At 39.2% G+C, this 19,493-nt stretch overlaps 2 protein-coding genes across 4 annotated transcripts in view; both read right to left on the bottom strand.

Moving 5' to 3' along the window:
• Positions 1 to 1,323: 1,323 nt before the first annotated feature.
• Positions 1,324 to 6,187, bottom strand: LOC111652644 (uncharacterized). The gene is made up of 7 exons (XM_087173125.1): positions 6,177 to 6,187; positions 5,501 to 5,630; positions 3,683 to 3,776; positions 3,130 to 3,260; positions 2,804 to 2,946; positions 1,901 to 2,098; positions 1,324 to 1,796 (listed from the first exon to the last, which is right to left on the bottom strand). Exons 1-7 carry the CDS (start codon positions 6,185 to 6,187, stop codon positions 1,679 to 1,681), a joined length of 825 nt encoding a protein of 274 aa, XP_087029251.1. The 3' UTR covers positions 1,324 to 1,678.
• A 2,491-nt stretch (positions 6,188 to 8,678) lies between these two features.
• serpini1 (serpin peptidase inhibitor, clade I (neuroserpin), member 1) overlaps positions 8,679 to 19,493 on the bottom strand; it is a 20,361-nt gene continuing 9,546 nt past the window's right edge. For all 3 annotated transcript variants that reach the window (XM_087173126.1, XM_023402993.2, XM_023402992.2), the window contains 8 exons: positions 16,472 to 16,760; positions 15,026 to 15,256; positions 14,506 to 14,700; positions 12,071 to 12,275; positions 11,177 to 11,274; positions 10,131 to 10,217; positions 9,868 to 9,957; positions 8,679 to 9,613 (listed from right to left, as the gene is read on the bottom strand). In XM_087173126.1, coding sequence (XP_087029252.1) covers positions 9,537 to 9,613; positions 9,868 to 9,957; positions 10,131 to 10,217; positions 11,177 to 11,274; positions 12,071 to 12,275; positions 14,506 to 14,700; positions 15,026 to 15,256; positions 16,472 to 16,739 — 1,251 coding nt within the window. In that variant the 5' untranslated portion in view covers positions 16,740 to 16,760 and the 3' untranslated portion in view covers positions 8,679 to 9,536. The remainder of the gene's footprint in view (positions 9,614 to 9,867; positions 9,958 to 10,130; positions 10,218 to 11,176; positions 11,275 to 12,070; positions 12,276 to 14,505; positions 14,701 to 15,025; positions 15,257 to 16,471; positions 16,761 to 19,493) is intronic.

The following is a 19,493-nucleotide window of genomic DNA, read 5'->3' as shown; positions in this document are numbered from 1 at the left end:
CCCCACCACCACCACCACCCCCAACAATTTTTGGGAAATCAACTCAAACTCCTCTCCCATCGCAGCGTTAAAATGTGCTGCAAAGATAACTGATAACATCTTGAAACCATCAGGTAAAGACACCAGCTTCTCTGCTTAACCTGGATCGTGTTTGCAGTACATAAGGTTCCAGTGAGCTCATTATACTGTTTCTCTGCAGCAGTAATGATCTCTCATTCATCAGCCGGAGACTTTCTCTATCTCCACACACACACACACACGCACGCACACCACACAAATAACACGCAATTGCACAAAACAATCTTCCACACTTAAACGAATCCCAATGAGGCATGTAACTGGTAGTTTGTGCCTGGCTGTATGCTTGTTAGAGAGATATCGGCTGCTTAAATTGTGTTTCTCCGCATTACTGTGAGGAAAGAGAAGGCACGTGCTGCTTGTGTGTTTGTGTGCCCCAGTTCTTACTTGATACGTGTGTACTATATATGCTTGAGTGCCTGTATGGCAGTATTCATACTTGTGTTTTGCGATATCGGATAACAAAGTGTGTTTATGTTTCAGGTGCAGGCTGAAAATGAAACCATTATCAAAGGATAATACACTGCTGCAACGTATGAATAAATCAGGTCCAGCTTACAGGAGGGGGCAATGTCTCTGTGTAACCCCTGAAACACTACTTCATGTATTACAGTTTGTATCTTTTATCCAAAGCACTTTATAGTACCAAGAATATACACAGTACTGGGAATTAAATCCTAACAGTGTGAGTGCTTTGCAATCTACCAAGGATTACTCTTTGTGAACATGTTTTGTGTGTGTGTGTTCGTGTGACCTGCTGCATGAGGCTCACGGGTCATTACCCAGTCAGTCAGAGTACACAGGAGGCCATTATCCTAGGGAGTCTGGACACTAAATGTTTGATAAGCCTCGATAGCGGATGTCCTGTTTCTCTTCTCATATATTACACATGTAGAGTACAAACCTAGCTAAAAATTAAAAAAATGCAAATCTACATGTATAATAGAAGCTACATTTTAGCTGCATTTCTGCTTAGCAACACAGTTAAATCTGTCTTGTCTTGTCTGTATGTTTGGAGCAATCTGCAGCAGACAAAGGCGTGCGAATGTGTTGGCTCAGCAAAGTCCGGAGAGATGTCGAGCTGATAGAGATGATTCATGTAGCAATCTGATTAGCCTCCTCTCTCTTTCCCTCCATCAAAGTCACCAAAGTTGGTCAGAACCATTTGATATGTGTCTCTGTACTGGACTACTTTTAGTTCAAATCTGAAAAGAAATGGATGCAGAAATGGCAAAAGGATTTCACTGTATTTTCGATTTATTATCCAAATTCCGAATACATAAAAAAATCTAAGTTTAAAAAAATATGAATATATTGTTTTATTTAAACAGCATTTTACGTGGCGTTCAAGCACATTACCATTACAGTGTCTCTGACAGTATTTTCAGTGTGGCCTAAAACCTGATTTTGAGCTACAGTTGTGAGACAGTTTGTGTTAGTGACTGACTGCCAGTTGGCTTTCCGCTGAAGAGATCAGTGAAACCCTCAGTGCAATTTCAAAGTGTGGAGTACTTTGCTGAAGCCTTCGCCATCACTTCAGTAAGTTCTGCAAACAGGATTGGGAGATCTGAGTCAGTACACATCCATCCATGGAAGAATGTCACAAAATGTTGCACATCCTGGTGGTTTCTGGGAACTGTAGTCTGGTGGGCAGAGAGTCTTCTGGCAACTTAGGGATTCCATCCAGGACCTCAAGCTTTGGCAAACAGGAGAAAACACTGGACAGACAAAGGTAGAGAGACATAGAGAATGAATAATGACAACAATAAGAAGGTGAAGAAAAGACACAAGAATGTAATCTCTCCTTTTACTATCTCCTCACTGTGCACGGTAGTCCTGAGTGAAGGTCACTGGGTTGTGAGTCAGGTTTAGGGAGCGCAGCGAGCTGTTCTCCAGAGTTCCCAGTCCCCTCAGGGAGCCAATGGCGTTCTCAGACAGACAAAGGTGCTCCACTGCTGGGAGCTTTGGCAGCTGACGCAGACACACCAGGTGGTTACGGTGCAGATTTAGAATTCTGCACCTGCACAAAGGAAGCAAAAATAATGCTTAGTGTTCTTTTTGTGGTTATTGCCATCTAAAATAAAACTATTTTAGGTGAAGTAGTAAAAAAGCCATTTGAATAATGGGAGTAGTGTTCATTTGTGGTGCCATATAAACTGGAAACAAAACAGAAATACTGCCTTCTGACTAAATAATAGAAACATTACAAGAAGAAATAGAATAAAAAAACTATAGTTAAATGGAGACCTAATAACAGGCACTCAAACTGCAAATTCTGCATAATCAAGTTCTTTGGCTATGGAAATGTTATAAAATGATGATAAAATGATATAAAATCAGAACAGATATAAAACACAGATTAGTAGCACTGTCAAAAGCAACAGCTCTCACATCCAACTTCAGCAGGGGTATAGAGGAATTTCAACAAGATAAAGAAAGCTCTGAAATATTATCTTTAAATCCACCTCCAAATTAAACCATTTAAAACAGTGTGAAGCAACTTTCAGAAAGCTGGTAGGGCTGCCATTTGGAAACTAATTGTATCAACATATGTTTGGAGTCTAATACACACTGTTATAAAGTCAAAAAATCCTGAACATAAAAAAAAAAAAGATTTATGGATTCCTTTATCCTTCATTAAATATGAATATAAATATAAATAATTTGCACAGTTTGTTTACCATATGAGGTAGTTGTGGTGCAGTCTGGGTAATGTGGTTAATACCTTGGCAGACGTACAGAACTCAGGTTGGTGAGAGAGTTGTCAACCAGTTGTAGTTTCTCCACACGGATCAACCGGCGGAGGATCCGGAGGAAATTCTCTTTCTGGAAAGGATCACCCAAGTCCTGGTAGGACAGATTTAACTCCTGACAAGAGACAGGTATGTCAGAGTCTTTCTGTCTGTGTCCTTCTGTCTTCCTTTTCAGCTCCTGTACTTCCTCCCTCCCTCATCCCTCCTCCCTCCCTAAATGTCTGTCTATGTTCTTCTCCTGTACTGTACATCTTTAACATATCACACACACACATACATAGACATGCTTGTAACTCACCAGACAGTTTTCCCAATTTTCTTGCAGTCTCTCCTCCCATCTCTGTCCTTCCTCCTCTCTCCTTCTCCTCCTCCCCTGCTCCAAACAGCAGTCATCCCCCTCTCTTTGAAAGAGCTCCTCTTCTGATGGCCCTTTTTGATAACAATGTCAAAACAAAAAAGTCTGTAACAATGTTCACATCATTATCATCCATTAAGCGAATAAGTTATTCCTTGCTTTTTATTGGTTTGGATTCTTTGTCACAGTCTTTAGTTTTTTTTAAGGCTAAAATCATTTTAATCTAAGCAATAATGGGTTGTAAGATTCCTTTTTTATTTTTACTCCTACAAAAACTACACTGAATTTTTTCAACAAATAGTCTCAAACAAGAAGAAGCCACTAACAAATATTCTACCATAGGAAGTTTTGATATCACATTTCCCTCCATCATTTAATCCAATGTTACTGCAACAAACGCAGCACAAAGTAGGACTTCTACTGCTGCTCCATATATTTTTGAATTTGACAAAAGTGCAAAGGTCACGCTGGTGATTTTCTCATATTGATCACACACCTTCTCTCACTCTGGGGCAGGTCAGCTGGTCACCTGTGACATCACAATGCTCCAGGCGATGCCAAGACACAAATCGGAACCGATTTGATGGAAGCTAACAAAAGAAGAAGAGAACAGGAATGAATGATGCAGTCTCTCTGAGGACAACCAGGAACAAATATGTCACCTTCTGTTGATCATGATGTGTCATTCTGCCATTATACAGTCAGTATACTAGATGTGCAAAGGCCATTGGACCATTCAGCATAATGATGAAAACAGCAGTGATGAGTCATGTCCTTCCCCCAAGTTTAATCAAAATTCACTCATTGATAGTCAAATTCAGTTCAGCTGAAATCCAGCAGAGGGAAATTACATTTCATATTGGTGGACAAAAACACAGATGCACAGTACATGGGAATGGCTTGGGAGAAAAGGAGACACACTAAAGTTTAATCTACCATAGCTCCCCATTATTGCAATATAAATTCTATTTCCTCAGTGTGCAGATAGTATGTAGCCAAAATCAATGGGTCGTTTTTAAGACCATTAACCAATACTGCTACAAGTGTTCACAAAGTGAAAGTGTTCAGTTTCATAAACTTGACCCTCTTTCATTCTCACCTATATTTAATTTGTTATCTTTCTTGACTTGATACATTCATACTTAATGCTATTTTATGTTTATGTTATTCTATCAACTACACTATCAAAGGTAGAACATAACACTGTGGACAACAAACCAGCAGATCCACCTGCCACTTTCCAACAGTGCAAGTGGATGTACTTGGTCATTGTCATGTTAAATATGCAAATATTCAATTTTTTCCATCTGTGTGTACCTGCAGTTTTCACAATCACATGGACTTTAAAAGATACAAGTGTTTACCAGGCATTGAGGGTCTACTAAAAGACACCATTGAGATGCATTATGCGAATTGTAGGATCCAGCATTTTTGGAGCTTGACCCTTACTAGGGACTTTAAGTCAGAAAAAACTTTATGCAATGCAAAAAGCAATGTAGCAAGAACAACTTGCTGACTTTAAAGACTGTTACTACAGTGGGAGAGGGCAGGTGGATTACCTTCTTCTCCTTACTTGACCTTTTCAACCCCCTCACAAAAATCCTATTCACCCTTACTTTGTCTGTGTAATTCTACACCTCCCTCTGTTAATTTAGACATAAGAATGACCCCACTCCACTTGACTGACTCCTCATTGTAGTTGAACCAACTCAATTTCTTGTCATTTATCTAACATTTGAGGACAAGATGCATAAGTTCCCTGCTAAAACAGAGGCCTCCGTCATTTACACAGGCAATAAAAATAACCCAAAATCAGCAGGTATTTTCTTTACTTTGAAATAAAATTCTTTATTCTTTATTAGAAATGCCATTTTGCCACAGGATTTTAGCAATACATGTTGCAGAGACATGAGTACATAAGAATATTTAACCACAAGTCGGGAACTCTGCATGGAACTTAGGGAGGATTAGGTAAGAAGCAATTTTTCATCTTTATTATTCAAATAGTCAAGAGAAAAAAAAATAATTCTGCATAGAAATCTAGGCGAGAGGCCAGTGACCTGAAGGTAAAACAGAGGGTGCAGAGAATAGACTGAGAATATTAGTTTCAGTTCAGAGAGGGAGGAAGTGGGGAGGAAGAAACAGAACGATTGGAACATGAAAGGATGAAAAGAAAAGGTGAAGACACAGGAAAAGTATGAAGATGGAGGAGCTCCAAACGGGGAGAGAAAGGGGCACAAATGCCTTGAGGACAACAGCAATGAACGATTACTGCCATTTTTTTTTTTGTGTGTGTGTGTGTGTGTGTACTTACAGGTGTAGATACTAGTCCAGAATCAGGACTGTGGTCCACAAAGAGAGGTGTGTGTGTAACACCACGGTCAGAGCACTGGGACGAGTGGGATTTGGGGAAGCTGCCACTGAGAGTGTTCACACCTGAAGAACTGAGACAGAGATAACAGTGGAGCAAGAGGGAAAAAAAGACAGGTAGGGTCATCCAGTACATTTTCTCATCTTTGGTCCCTGTTTGAAGAGTTGTCTTCTCGTAATGTAAGCCCTGCTGTGTGCTGACACCCTGACCACCGCCCGGTGGTTAGAGTTACAGTGAACTGGGCCTGACAATGCAGATTAGGACCCGTTGCCATAGCAGCAGAGGACACCTGAGCAGGTGCTGTTAGCTTATAATAGTCTCCGTATACAAGGGATAGCTGGACACTGGCACCTCTATAGCTTTATATGTTACAGCATGTTCTTTAGTGGTTTACTAAATGGTTACCATAAAAAAGAGAATTGAATAGATGATAAATTCCATTTTAAAGGTCATAAAATAGTTTACGGCTACTGTAAGTTAGCTTGGCCTCGCTATTTTAACTAACATTTTTAGGTGTAATAGAGAAGAATAAAACTGTCCTCAGTCGTCAGATGAGGCGGATAATGTGATTAAATTGGGTGAGAAGTTTATTCATGCAGATATTTCTGTTTTAGCTTACCTCTCTGACATGTCCCAATCTTCTTGTGATAAATTCTCCTGGCCTTCTTTATCAACACATTGTGAACAGCTCGGTTTAGCCCTGTAAAGCTGAAGCTGCTGTTACCCATGGAGCCCAGTGGGTTTGTTAGTATTCACCGAGAGAAAGTTTACCGTGCAGTTGGCTGGCCCCTATGACTGACACCAGAGTTGGCCGGCCCGTTGCTGCAGGTGAGACACTCTAGCTGAGGCCTGGTCGCTAGGTAATTGGCTGCCTGGCAACAACGTTCAGGTGTATCACACAAGAGAGGGCGGAAGTGCTACACTCAGCCCCTGTAGTGTGAGCGAAAATTAACACTCAACTTTTCCTCTCTGATGGAATCAGTCATTGAAAAATACCCTATAATAATATAATAAATGTAATACTACATTGTTAAAACTATACCCATCAAATAAGTCCTGAACTCACATTTTAATTGAAGTATATAGGGGGGAAATGCTTTTAAGTGTCGAAAGTGAGAAACCGACCCTTTTAGAATAAATTATTGACACAGTAATGCATATTTAAATATTTTAGCTGACCCAAATAGTATCAATAAGTTATAACTACATCAAATACTGTACAAGTCACCTTTCATGAGCTCACAAAATAACCAGTAACTTCATGTCAAATCAATGTAGTGGAGTCTCAACATAAAAATAAAAATAAAAATAAAAAAACAACAAAATACTACAAGTTCTCAAAATTGTACCACATAATTTTTGATCAAATGTACTTGGTTACTTTCCACCTCTGGATGGTCTTCTGCATTCTAGAAAGTGCCATCCAGACAGTTTGAGAGAAGCTTCTTTGTCTTCTCTTGTAGTTTCTGTCTGTCTGTATGTCTTCATAGATCCGAGGAGAGATATGGTTAATTTAGATTTTCAGTGGCACACAATGAAGACATAAGGCACAGCTATCATAGCAGCTGGTGAAAGTAATTTAGATTATAAATAACCTCCTACACCGATGGGCTGTCCTGCTTCAACAAGGCTACTTGTGTTTAAGATACTGCAGCAATAAACACACTGTGTATATTAAAGAAATAAAAAATTAAAAAAAAAAAAAGCTATTGGATACTTCATAGAGGTAAATGCTGCCCTCAGTTTTTGGACCGAGGAGTAGGTTATGTTACCTTGGTTATTTCAAGACTGAGTCATCATTTGCAGTAATAGACTATAGTATATATCTCCATTTTCTATTTATTATTAAAACGATTTCACTTGTTTCATCTGGTGTGAAAATCATGTCACAGATAATTGGTATTCCTAAAACATCAACTGATGATAGGGATGACAGTTGTCACATCAAAGCGCCTCTTTGTGTTTTTTGTGGTCTTTGTGTTTATCACACTGCACAAATGCTCATATAATGGCAGAAACATCTGTTGAGCATGTATTTATCAAGGTTTATTTTCCTAATTTATTGTTATTGTCGTACCAATGCTATGCCGCCCGCAATAAGTGTGTTAGTTGTGATATGAATGTTTAATTGGTTTTGGTGTGACAGTTGTTTCAATCCAAACTGACAATACATATATAGGACAGTGTGATTGCTACTACCGTTACAGCTGTGAAAGTTTCTAAATGATAGCACAGGCAGTCATTAAAAGGAGTGCTATGTATATTGTATAAGTTAGATCTAAAAATAACATTTGTGAAATGCACTTTATAAAAATAATAATAATAAATACCCTGGAAAATATACAAATTATATCCTAATTGCATTCTAGTCATATTTGGACCCTTCTGTAAATAATGTAATTTTATATTCTACTTGGGCAGATAAAACCTACCAGCTGAAGCTACTCATGATGTTTTTATTTACCTATGATATGCACTAGGCCAGAATGATTCTTTAATAGAAAGAGTTAAAACAAATGGTCATACATCAGGAATATACTGACTCTTATCTTTTACATACAGCTTTCCTTGTGAAGTGACATTTCAGAATCAGAATCAACATGCAGGTCGCATTTGCCCTTGGTCACAGTATATCCTTGCCTTGCTCAGTGATACGATCTGTTTCCTTGTGTGTGGGTGGGTGTGTGTGTGTGTGTGTGTGTGTGTGTGAGTGTATGTGGAAGCTAGGTGATGCCACAGGCCTGAAACTACTCCAAGATGCCTTGGCAGGACATCGTCTGCCCTGGGAGGATGAGTTATAGTTGAACAGCCAACTTCTGCCCTAAGGTTGGCTGTACAACCATAACAGCCATTATATAAAATCCATTATATATTCAGGCACATGGACTTTTTCTTAACAAGTTCCATAAACTCTTAAAGCATTGCATGTTTTTCAGCCTCAACAAATCCTTCATTTAAAGAACCTAAATCTGCGTTAGCTGTTAGCATTCAGATTAACGACATCCCAAATGCTGTGGATTGCACATACAAGCTGTACTGTCCTTGAAAATACAGTTTACATCTACAAATGCTTTTATAAACAGATGAAAACCACCTCCATGCATAGAGAAGGACACATGCATTAATGGGAACACATTCATCTTTTTTATTGAGTAAAAGACTGAATACAGCTGGTGTTACTGTTTCTCCCTGTATGTACATCCAAAACGGTGCAGCAGATCTTTTTCAGTGCGCCTGCATGCTCCAGTCCGTCTCTATAGCAACCCGCCTTAGTTACGCAGTCTCCTTTGCTCACCTGTGAGATGCCCAGCTGGGGCTTAATCAACCACTCAGATGTGATAAGGCATATTAGTTCATCAGCAGTTTAGCCATGTGCCTACAGTGTAAAAAATGACTAGAATACTGTCTGGAACAGATATATTACTAAGATTCATTGTATAAGGACAAAATGTTTGCACATTTATTCTGCAATAAATACTGAGCATATATTTATATTTATGTATGTATATATAGAACACAATGTCAAATGTACAGGGACGTACTTAAAGTGTGAAACTTACAGTGTGCACATACTGTATCTGGAGTAAGAAATTTTATTTAAGAAGGAGAGAGAAAACTGTTTATGTGCATCATCTGTGTGGGCGCAGGTGAGTACGAAGCTGCTGAACTTAAAGGGGTTGTGCGTGGATTATGTATCATGTGTTCTTCTTGCTCATATACAAACCAGCCTTTACGAGAGAATATTTACAACCTTCTCTTTCTGCATGTCTGTATCCAAGAATTTAAAGCTTCCAGTATCAAAACACAGTCACATTATATGTCGTATGTCATATTTCAATATATAATATATCGTGTAATATCCAGTTTATATATTTTTTCATAAAGAGTATAAAACACAGCTGAAGATGGAGATAGAGGATAGGTAGCATTTATGACGTCAGGATCTGATTGACTGAGATTGAGTGACCTCACACCATGTTTACATGGAGTCAAAATCATGGTCGTTGGGCTCGATGACTTGAGGGGTCATGACCCTGCCCATGAAGAGGATGGACCCTGGAAGGACAAGAGACAGATATAAAGTCAAGTTAAAACACACATGGACAAACGTGCATCATAGTATTAAACATTTATCCAAGGTTAGGTATTATTAATGTAAAGCCAGCACACACAGACATATACATGGTTGTATTTACTCTGGTGCTTGAACACTTTTGTATTTCCATTCACAGACACACACACACACACACACACACACACACACACACACACACACACACACACACACACACACACACACGGACACACACCTGTCCTTCTGTTTCTGATGACAAAGAAGAATGGGTGATCAGCCATGACCTGGGGGTACAGCACCAGAGTCCTGGTCAGAGCGATCATTCCTGAGAACGAGGGAGCGAGATAGAGGGATCATCAGTGTTATTAGCTGACAGAAGGGGGCAGTATTCTGTGAACCTCACGATGACGTTGCCTCACGAGACCCACTCACACAAAGAAAAAGTTAGGTATGTAGTAATGTTAATGAAAAAGTAAAAAATGAAAAGTTTCAGTCTACCTGACCCAACGGCTCCCTCAGCCCCCTCCTCAGTCACCTCCAGGTAGGCCTTCTGCACCGCCTTCTCAATGTACAGGTCTTTACCATCTGGAAAATACACACACAAAAGCACATACCATCACTTTGCCATTTTAATAAACTGCGTCAGTCAGTCTGAGAGTGAAATGACAATGTTGAGTCAAAAATGTATGCACGGCTCAGGGTACAGAGTATGCTGATGTAGAGTATAACCATTATTGGCAAAATCGGCAAATTATGGGGTCTCTTTTGAAAAGGATGATGTCTGCTCAGACAGAAAATCCTGAACAATTGTTTCCCTGATGGTTGATTTGCATTTCAATATACCCTCTCTTATCTACCTACCTGCCAGAGTAGACCATGTCCTCCGAGTGCATGTTGAGCTCAGGACGTTTTAGATAGCACAAGATGTGCCGAAGTTCAGTACAGCCTGCAGATTGTATTTCACAATATAAAACTACTGTAGCTCCACCTGATCAGTAAGAACAAGCTGTTTTGAAGTGTGTTGTTAATGAGCATGAAGGATATTAAGTTTTTTGCATTTTAGTTAGATCCAGTTGTTTTCCATAAGGTTAGAGCATTTGAAGCTACTCATATAAGGATTTTTTTACATCACATACCATTATTTTATTTTAGTTGGTTTTTCTATTGTATTTTTTTACAGTATGTGTAATCTGCTTGGCTTTCAGTTTGCTTTAAAAGCAAAGTAGCCCAACATACTTATGTCTCTCTATTTCTCTGGCTCTATACATATATATTTGTCTCTCTCTCTCTGTATCTATTTTTACTGGATGATGTGACAGCTCTGACCTGCTCACTTGGTGCCAGTTACCTTGGTTACCTTCGAAAGTACCAGAGGCTACTTCACTGCAGCCAAGAAGCAGAAATACTGATGATACTTCTACATGCTAAACCCTTCCAGAAGTATATTTCTCTCACCATTTGTGTCTATATTTTTGTGCTTAAAATAAGGTATGAGACAGGTGTGATGTATCACTTATATGTGGGTTTCCACACAACAAGGTTACCTGTCATGGCGGAGAGATCAGCATCGTTGGTGAAGATATTCTTTATTCCCAGCTCCTGCAGAGTGCTCCTCAGGTCAATCTTCTGCTCTACTTTGAACCTGAAAAGTTCAGTCACAATTTAAATATGTCAGTAGTCACATGTTTATGTTCATGTATGTATGTTTATGTTGCATGCACGTGTACAGTGGTTGTACATCTGTCTCTGTGTGTCTAACTCTCAATTATATAGGAAGATTAATAGTAAGGCCAACTTTATATTTTTAGAGGAAAAATTATCTGTTTAACAGGATATTATTTCAGGGTCCATCTCTGTGTGGCAGTAATTTAATTTTAACACTCCTAAATATACAGGAGCTAGCCGAATGTAAATGACATAATGTCTTATTTGTACATTTTCAGTTCAAGTGATTTAACTGCCTAAAACAGCTACTCTGCCTTAAATATTTGTGGTAATGAAAAAGCTGTTTTATGAACCATTTTATAATCAACTTTAATCAAATCATACGGAGAGCTACAGTGATGCAGGAGGCAATTTATGATGTAAAAAATGTACTGCTGCTGTTACAGTTCTTTCCACCTGCTAAATTGAAATTTATTCCAATGGCATTCTCCATTGGCTTTGGAATTCTGGGAATTGTAGGTAAAACGTTCTCTAAGTAGTCACTACTTGATGTTCAAGTAACCAAGGCATGTTTCCAGCTACAGTGGGTACATAAAACAACTTCTGAGACACAAAGGTGCCACAAACTGAAGATATTGTGCGAGCATGTGAGACTGGATATCATCAATCCACTCCATCTATAAGTCTGAGTTGAGGGGTTGTATGTGTTCTTGTCTATGAGTATGAATGCTTGTGTATATATGTGTATGTGTGTTGTGTGTGACATCTCTCACCTCGGGAGGTAGACTTCTACTTTCTGCCGTTTAACATTGTTAGCCCACTCCTCCAGCAGCGGTGCTTTGATGATGGGCTCCAGTGAAGCCAGCGGCACCTCCTGTCGAGGCAGAACGATCATCATGGACATGTCCTCCCCTTCATAGGGCATCTCCAGTACCTGATACACACCACCGGCTTCCTGGGAGCCATCGCTGAACTCACCTGGTGAGGAAACAAAATACATTTAAAGATGTGTGCATACAAGTTTGCAAATACACCCACCATGTATCACTTATTGAGAGACAAAAGCATGCACATGCAAACATCTGTAAGAGCTGATATGTTCTTAAGATGTGATATTTTCATAAATTTGGGATGAATCTTTAACAGACTTGTCCTTTGTATCTAATTAAAGAAAACCCTTGGATAAAAATTGTAATCAAGACAAGGCAAGAAACATTTACTTTCATTAAGTGAGACAGCATTTCTTTGTTCGTATGAGATAATCCTTTTATACTCAAAACAAGTCCAACTAGATTTTCAATCTAAATATAAGATTATCCCACTTACTAAGGTTTTTGCAGTGTGAGATGAAGCTTATTTTGTGAGAGGAATTTGTCTTTTGAAGCTGCTTAAAAAAGGAAAATTATGACAAAAGGCTGATCATCCGTCATTAACTTAGCAGTCTGTGTAGTGGTTGCTGATGCAGAATGAGGCAACATTGCAGCAGAGAACGGGGTGTGGCGTCCCCAATAATTTTACTTCACCAACATGGTGGTGTTTCAAAATGAAAATGCAAACGCAAACCTTCTCCCCAAGGACATGTCCCTGTTCTGCGGCTCTCAAGCACACACATCCACACGTGCATGTACCATGCTCACCACACAATGGTTCACACATTCACCGATTTTCTTGATCCTTAGTGTTTAAAAATAAACAAAATAACTGAAATGCACCAACATTAGTAGCAGTGTAGTGAGAATATGATGTAACTGTCTTTGGCAGAAGATCAGACAAAAAATGACTAAATGCAAAAAAGACAGACAGGAATCATTTAGATGTAACAGCATTGTAGCCAACCTGCAGGACTCCGTACAAACTGTCTTACACCTTACAGTGCTGGCAAAACGCCAAGTGCACACACAGTACAGCCAACTCAGAACAGCCAGATGAAGACATAGATAAAATGTCCTTAAAATATAAAAAGGTATAGAAAACCTATAGAACTGATTTAGACTGTAAACTCTGATATTTGTGCATAGATAGATTAAGATACATAACAATAACCCAAAACATCACATTTACCAGCATTGGACACGAAAAAATTAATTTCAGCAAACAGAGCACATGTACAGTTAGTGCCAAAACAATTAATCGATTATTCAATCGATTAATTGTTTAAGTCATTTGTTTAGTAAAAATACAAAAACAAACAACAACAACAACAACAACAACAACAAAAAAGGCTTAAAACATGGTTGTGGCTTCTGAAATGTGAAAATGTCCTGCTTTTCTTTGTTGTATATGTTGTCTTTGTTATTCTAACAAAACAAGCAAATTAAAGAGGTCATCTTGGGCTCTAGGAACTTCCAATGGGCATTTTTTTAAAAACAATTTTTCGTGATTATACAACCATTAGTGAAATAATCAAAATAGTAATTTGCAGGTTAATCAGTTGAGAAAACAGTTGTTACATGCAGCCCTACATACAAAACTATGGTATTTATTATTTCAGTAATTTGACCTCTTGAAAGGCTTTTTCCTTCCATTGAAACAAAAGAAAAGTGTGCTGTGATGTGATGTGCATGTTGTTTGTGAAAATTCAATGACAAAGTATTAAATTGCAGATAAGCAAAAAGAGAGCGATTCCAGAGAAATTTGGAAATTCACAGTGACTTTGCTACCCTAAAATGACACCAAATGTATGAAAATCAGTGTAACAGCTGACAAAATTCGACATCCTACAATACAATTAGAAGCAGACATTGATAAAACGAATGAAAAATACAAACTCAGTGGAAAGACAATTGCTGTCTGCCCCACCAAGTGTCAGACTAGGTGTAGCAAAAGCTAATTTATATATTTGCATTGAGATTTACTCATTTGGCAGATGCTTTTTTATCTAAAGCAACTTACAAGAGGTAATATAGTACTACATGACTTAACACAGACTGTCAAAGTACCGCTAATGTTCTATGGCATTAACAAAATAGTCTTCAAAACACACTACTAAATCAAACAGACATACGAAACAAGTTTGTGCAAGTGAAGAGAATTTTAGCGGCAGAGCTCACTGAGCAGAAAAGTCGAGCCTTTCCTGGGAATAACACTCCAAATATGAATATTTTAGATCTAAGATTAACATTTTAAATAACCCCAGGAAATATGAGCTGAAATTCAAGGGCTCCAGAAAAAGAGCCACAAGTACATTTCACATGCAGCTCAACCTTACCGTAGTAGAAGTCTCCCTGTTGGTACATCATGAGCGTCTGGACTTCAGAGCCGTCATCCTTGCTGAAGGAAAAGGTTCTAGTGTTCTCTGGCCTGAACTGGTTTTTCCAGGAGCCTCTGAAGTACACTGCATTCACTAAGGTCAGGCGGGTCACGCTGCTGAAGTCCTCTGCAGATAGGAGCTCACGGATTTTACCTGGAGGGAGTGATTTGTACAGTGTATTACATTACTTTTCATTAGCCTAAGGACGGCGCCCGCTGTGACGCAGCTTTTGAAGTTGTACACAAGGATAAGGACAGAGATTTGTACCACTGAGGGTTGGAAATGTATTCAGCAATTTTTGTTTTTGTGCGAGATGGTGTGATCAAACAAGCAATGATGTAACGCCTTTGACAATGTTGCATGTAATATTACAGTACGCAGGGATTGTAATAATTATATATTCATAACATCACCCTCCTTTCCTTTGCTGTCTTCATCCATATCTTTCTCTCTCTTACACCCTCCCTCTCTCACTCACTCTCTGTATGATTTTCCACCCAGCTGTTGATCTGCTCGGCCACGGCTGCAGATTCGCTGAAGTCCACGGTTTCCACATCGGCCCGGAAATACTTCCTCATCAGATGCAGGAACTCTGGGTTAAAGGTGACGCCTTCCTGCAGGAAGAGGCTGTTGGCAAATCGGATCACGTAGTGGGCGTCATCGTCCGACATAGCTGCTGTCAGGTTCTGGAGCAAAGAAAACTCCACACCTGGAAAACAGAGCGACACACACACACATTCATACTGGGTGCTGATGTGCATTCACCTTTGTTTTACAAGGTGGTTTTAAAATTGAATTACTTTAAGATCCATACATGTTTTTTCTTGTTAACAACAGCACAGCAATAGAAAAAATATTCTAATTGTATGAATTTAAAATGCACATAAGTAAGTAACATTAGAGCCACATCTTATATATGTATATATTATATATGTTGCTGCTAAGATCTCATGTTCAAATAGAGGCATACATTGGAATCTTATTTCAATAAATCAGAATTTATCATGTTTTTTCAAGTGTCCTCTGACTATTATTCTATCCATACACATTTCAAAAAGGTCCTATCTCAGGTCATTCAGCTTTTTATTTCAGTGTATAAAGTGTAAAAAGTTTTAAATATATAACAGATGTGTCAAAGACATCACAAAGTCAATGAATTAATTACTATATCTTATAAAATGGAAATTGTACCTGGCTTTTGACTGCTTGAGCATATACTGTAGGTTACTACCAAATTTAAATAGGAATTAGGAATTAAACACCCACATGTAGTGAATAAATATGCAGGTTATCAGCCACTTGGCAAATCTATGCAAATTGTATTTAGCTGGGATGCAACAGTGCCTAATACTGTAAGTGTGAGGGCATGTCCATGTGCAGCATGTGCATGTTTTTGTGTATGAGGCTTGTTGTTAAGATCAATTCATACAATTATATTACAATGGCAATTTAATATCGAAATATCGGTAATCACAAGAGAGACATTAAAAACAGGATTAAACAAGAAACTGCCGAGATGGTTTTTAGTCCTTATGATACGTCAAGCTCCAAAAATGCTGGATCCTACATTTGCCATAAAGTTATAGGATAGCATCTTTCATTACCCCATCCTAAATGTCAGCACAATTCTCCTCTAATTTGTAATAAAAACTTTATGCTAGAAATTTCATGTCTCAAGTCCAAGCCAAGATGACCCTGGCAACATCTTCAGTGTTATTTATTCAACCTTTCGAAAGCTCTCTTCCAGAACTACAAAAGACTCGTAGTCGACGTGTAGAAGTGTATTAAATGGGTTGAGTGCCCCTTTAATTAAATGTGTATTAATTTTGAAAAAAAAAAAAAAAATCAATTTGGATCCAACTTCTCCTTCACTCACCACTGACCCTGATGCCAGTGAACCTGTGTTTATGAATATGTGTCTCACCTGGCAGCAGGTGGCTGAATCCTACAGCCTGTCGGATCTCCTCCAGCGAAGCCCCTCTGGCCCCGAGCTCCACCATGCCCAGGGCCACAGCAACGCTCAGCGGGGAAAAGATGATGTTGTCCTGACCCCCCGCCGCCTGCAGCTGGTGGTACAGTCTGACCGAGAACTCTGATGTAGTGTCCTCCGGAATGTCCGCCGCCCAGCAACCGTAGCCCGGCAACAGGATGGAGAGGAGGAGGAGCGGGGACAAAATGTCCAGGATCAACATCGCAGCACAGACCACAGATAGCTGAGCAACAGAAGGATGTATGGAAAGGAAAGGGTAGGATGGGAAGAAAAATAAGAGAAAGAGGAAGAGAAAGATAGTGAAGAAAAAGGGGGAAAAAAAAGAAAGGATGGGAAGTGAATGAGGCAAGGAGGGAGGAAAAATATGTTAGGAGGAAAGACAAAAAGATGGATGGATGGGACAAAGGGTTAAAGAACAGGAAATGAGTGATTGGAGAGATGAAAGGGGGGTGGGCAAGCAGAGAGGTGTGGAAGGAGGGAAAATAGATGAGGATGGAGGGAAGACAAGATGAAAGAGAAAGAAAATGATTTTGGGAGGGATGTAGCCAAAAGTAGAGAGAGGGGGATTGCAGAGGGGAGGGAAGGGGAGAGAAAGAGAGAGATGGAGATAAAGGTAGAGAAGATTATTGCGTAAGGCAGAAAAAGAGATGAAGGACAAGAGGATTTTGGAAAGGAGAGAGACAGAGATGAAAGTAGAGAGAGCAGGGATGTGGGATGATGAAAAGAAAGCCAGAGAGAAAACATCTGTCAGTCAAAGGAATGCATTGATAAAAAAAAACAAAAAAAAAAACAGCCAGTAACAAATTTTACTTTTTAGCTGAAGTGAAGTTATAAATGCAAAGAGGACTCTTATTCTCTAATTATCATAAAGATTCTGTTAAATACTGGAAAACTGCTTATCTTGTGCTGTAAAGCGAAAGAGTGGGGCGATTTCACCGAAAAAAAACAAAACAAAACAGAAAAAACAGTTACACATTCAAATGAGTTTCAATGTATGGCGAAAGGGTCAAGGACAAACAAGTAAGAGAAAACGGTGACTACTCACACATGAATATACAACCTAAGAGTTAAAACTAGTTGTGCACTGTTACAGAAACAACAAATAGAAAGAGACTTAGAGAGAGAGAGAATGAGACTGAGAAGCGAGAGAGAGAGAGAGTATATCACCAACAAGAATGTGCAGTAAGTACAGCTGTACTGCTTACTGCAGTCAGTATTGCTGTTCAGAGCACATCTGCTAAATGAGCTCATACATATTTCATGGCCATTCTTATCATCTTGAGTTAAATCAGATTCTTTCCTTCAAAATCTGCTTTGCTCTGTGTGTGTGTGTGTGTGTAGTTGAGCCATTGTATAAGAATGGACGAGTTTCTGTCTGTCTGTACAGAATGACTGATTACGAAGAGGCCTTTACCTCCCCCTACCCTCCATCCTTCCCCTCATCTTTCCATGCCACCACGCTTCTCGCCTCCTTTTTCATCTCCCTCTCGTCCATATGTTATCTTTCCTCACCAATCTCCTCCACACTCTCACCTCTCTACTTTCTTGCCTTTTCTGTCTCTTTAACCCTTCTTTTATACCTTTTAAAATGACAAGGATTGTACACACACACACACACACACACACACACACACTGCACCATCGCTCTGGGGCTGTTGTTGCCAGGCAACATTGTTTTCTGCTGCCCAAACAGAAAAAGAGAGTCAATGATATATAGAAAAAAGAAAGAGAAAGATGACGAGTTGAGAGAGAGCGATATGGAGTGATAAATAACACATAGACATTTGTTTTGTTGTGTCTCTCTGCTGTGCTGTTGTCCTCGTGCAGTTTGTATAAAGGATTCAATTAGCAGTCCCATGCAGGGCTGGAATCTGCTGGCTGCTACTGTATGTGTGAGACGGCAGGTGACTGTGGTGTCAACAACATTAACAATGGGCAGCAGCCAGAAAATTAGTGCCCCATCCTGTTGTGTAGTGCCCTTTCCTCTGCTCTGCTCTGCCAAAGTGACAAACAATTTACCTTCCCAAAATAAACCAGTTCGACCCTGGGGCGTGCATGATTTAAAATCTGCTCTATTTTTCTTACTGTCATCGAATCCCACGAAAAGACTATGACCAACAATAAACTCCTTCTAACAAGTGTTGTCCAAAGCCTGGTATGGCTTATTCCTCCCTGCTACACACCTTCATTGTTGTCTAAAATCTATTAAAATCATACAGATGAACCACATTGTTGTGTTGTGTGACAGTCTCCTTCATTAATATGAACATGGCTACTATTTAGACTCAGTCTTACATTACACTGTTCAGCTGTTGTAAATATTCACTACAGCACCATAGCTGCAGCTGTATATTTGCTTCAAGTACAGTGCACAGCTGTTTTTGGAAATGATTTAGCCTGAAAATACCAGTTTACATGTTATATGTTTAATGAACACTATGATATGATATATACAATATATATATGTTCATATGAATGATTCAAAGATTTACAGATTCAGTAGGAACGAATGGTCTTGGGAGTGAGTGTAAATACAGTGTAGGGACATCAGAAAGAATTGAGAAATGGACACAGTGTAGGTTTTGGTGTTTTTATGGACTTAAAAATAAAGATTTTTGCCAGCCTTATCCTTCATGACTGAACAGGCAGAGTGGGCCGTCCGTTCTCGTGTTCTACAATGAACTGCGGTTACTATATAAGCTTTTAAATATGACTCATCATTCTCTTGCAAACCACACATAACCACACGCCACTTCCACTTTACGTCCCCCTAAACTGACAATCGAGATCTCATCATGTTTGTTCTCCATCCATAAGTATTCTGACAAATTGCTTTTGACAACCGCCTGCTGGATTTGCATCTGCTTGGGTCAACGAATGGAAATGTATTTCCGTTCACAAAGCTTCTTCACATCGAAAGGATTCACACAGTACTTGGGTTTTATTGTCCATGTAT

Source organism: Seriola lalandi, unplaced genomic scaffold (assembly GCF_002814215.2).
Source record: "Seriola lalandi dorsalis isolate HSWRI2012SDOR001 ecotype SW California unplaced genomic scaffold, Sedor1 jcf7180002054048, whole genome shotgun sequence".
Taxonomy (NCBI): Eukaryota; Metazoa; Chordata; class Actinopteri; order Carangiformes; family Carangidae; genus Seriola; species Seriola lalandi.
Note: the sequence above shows the minus strand (reverse complement) of the source record. Positions and strands in the feature narration are given on the sequence as shown.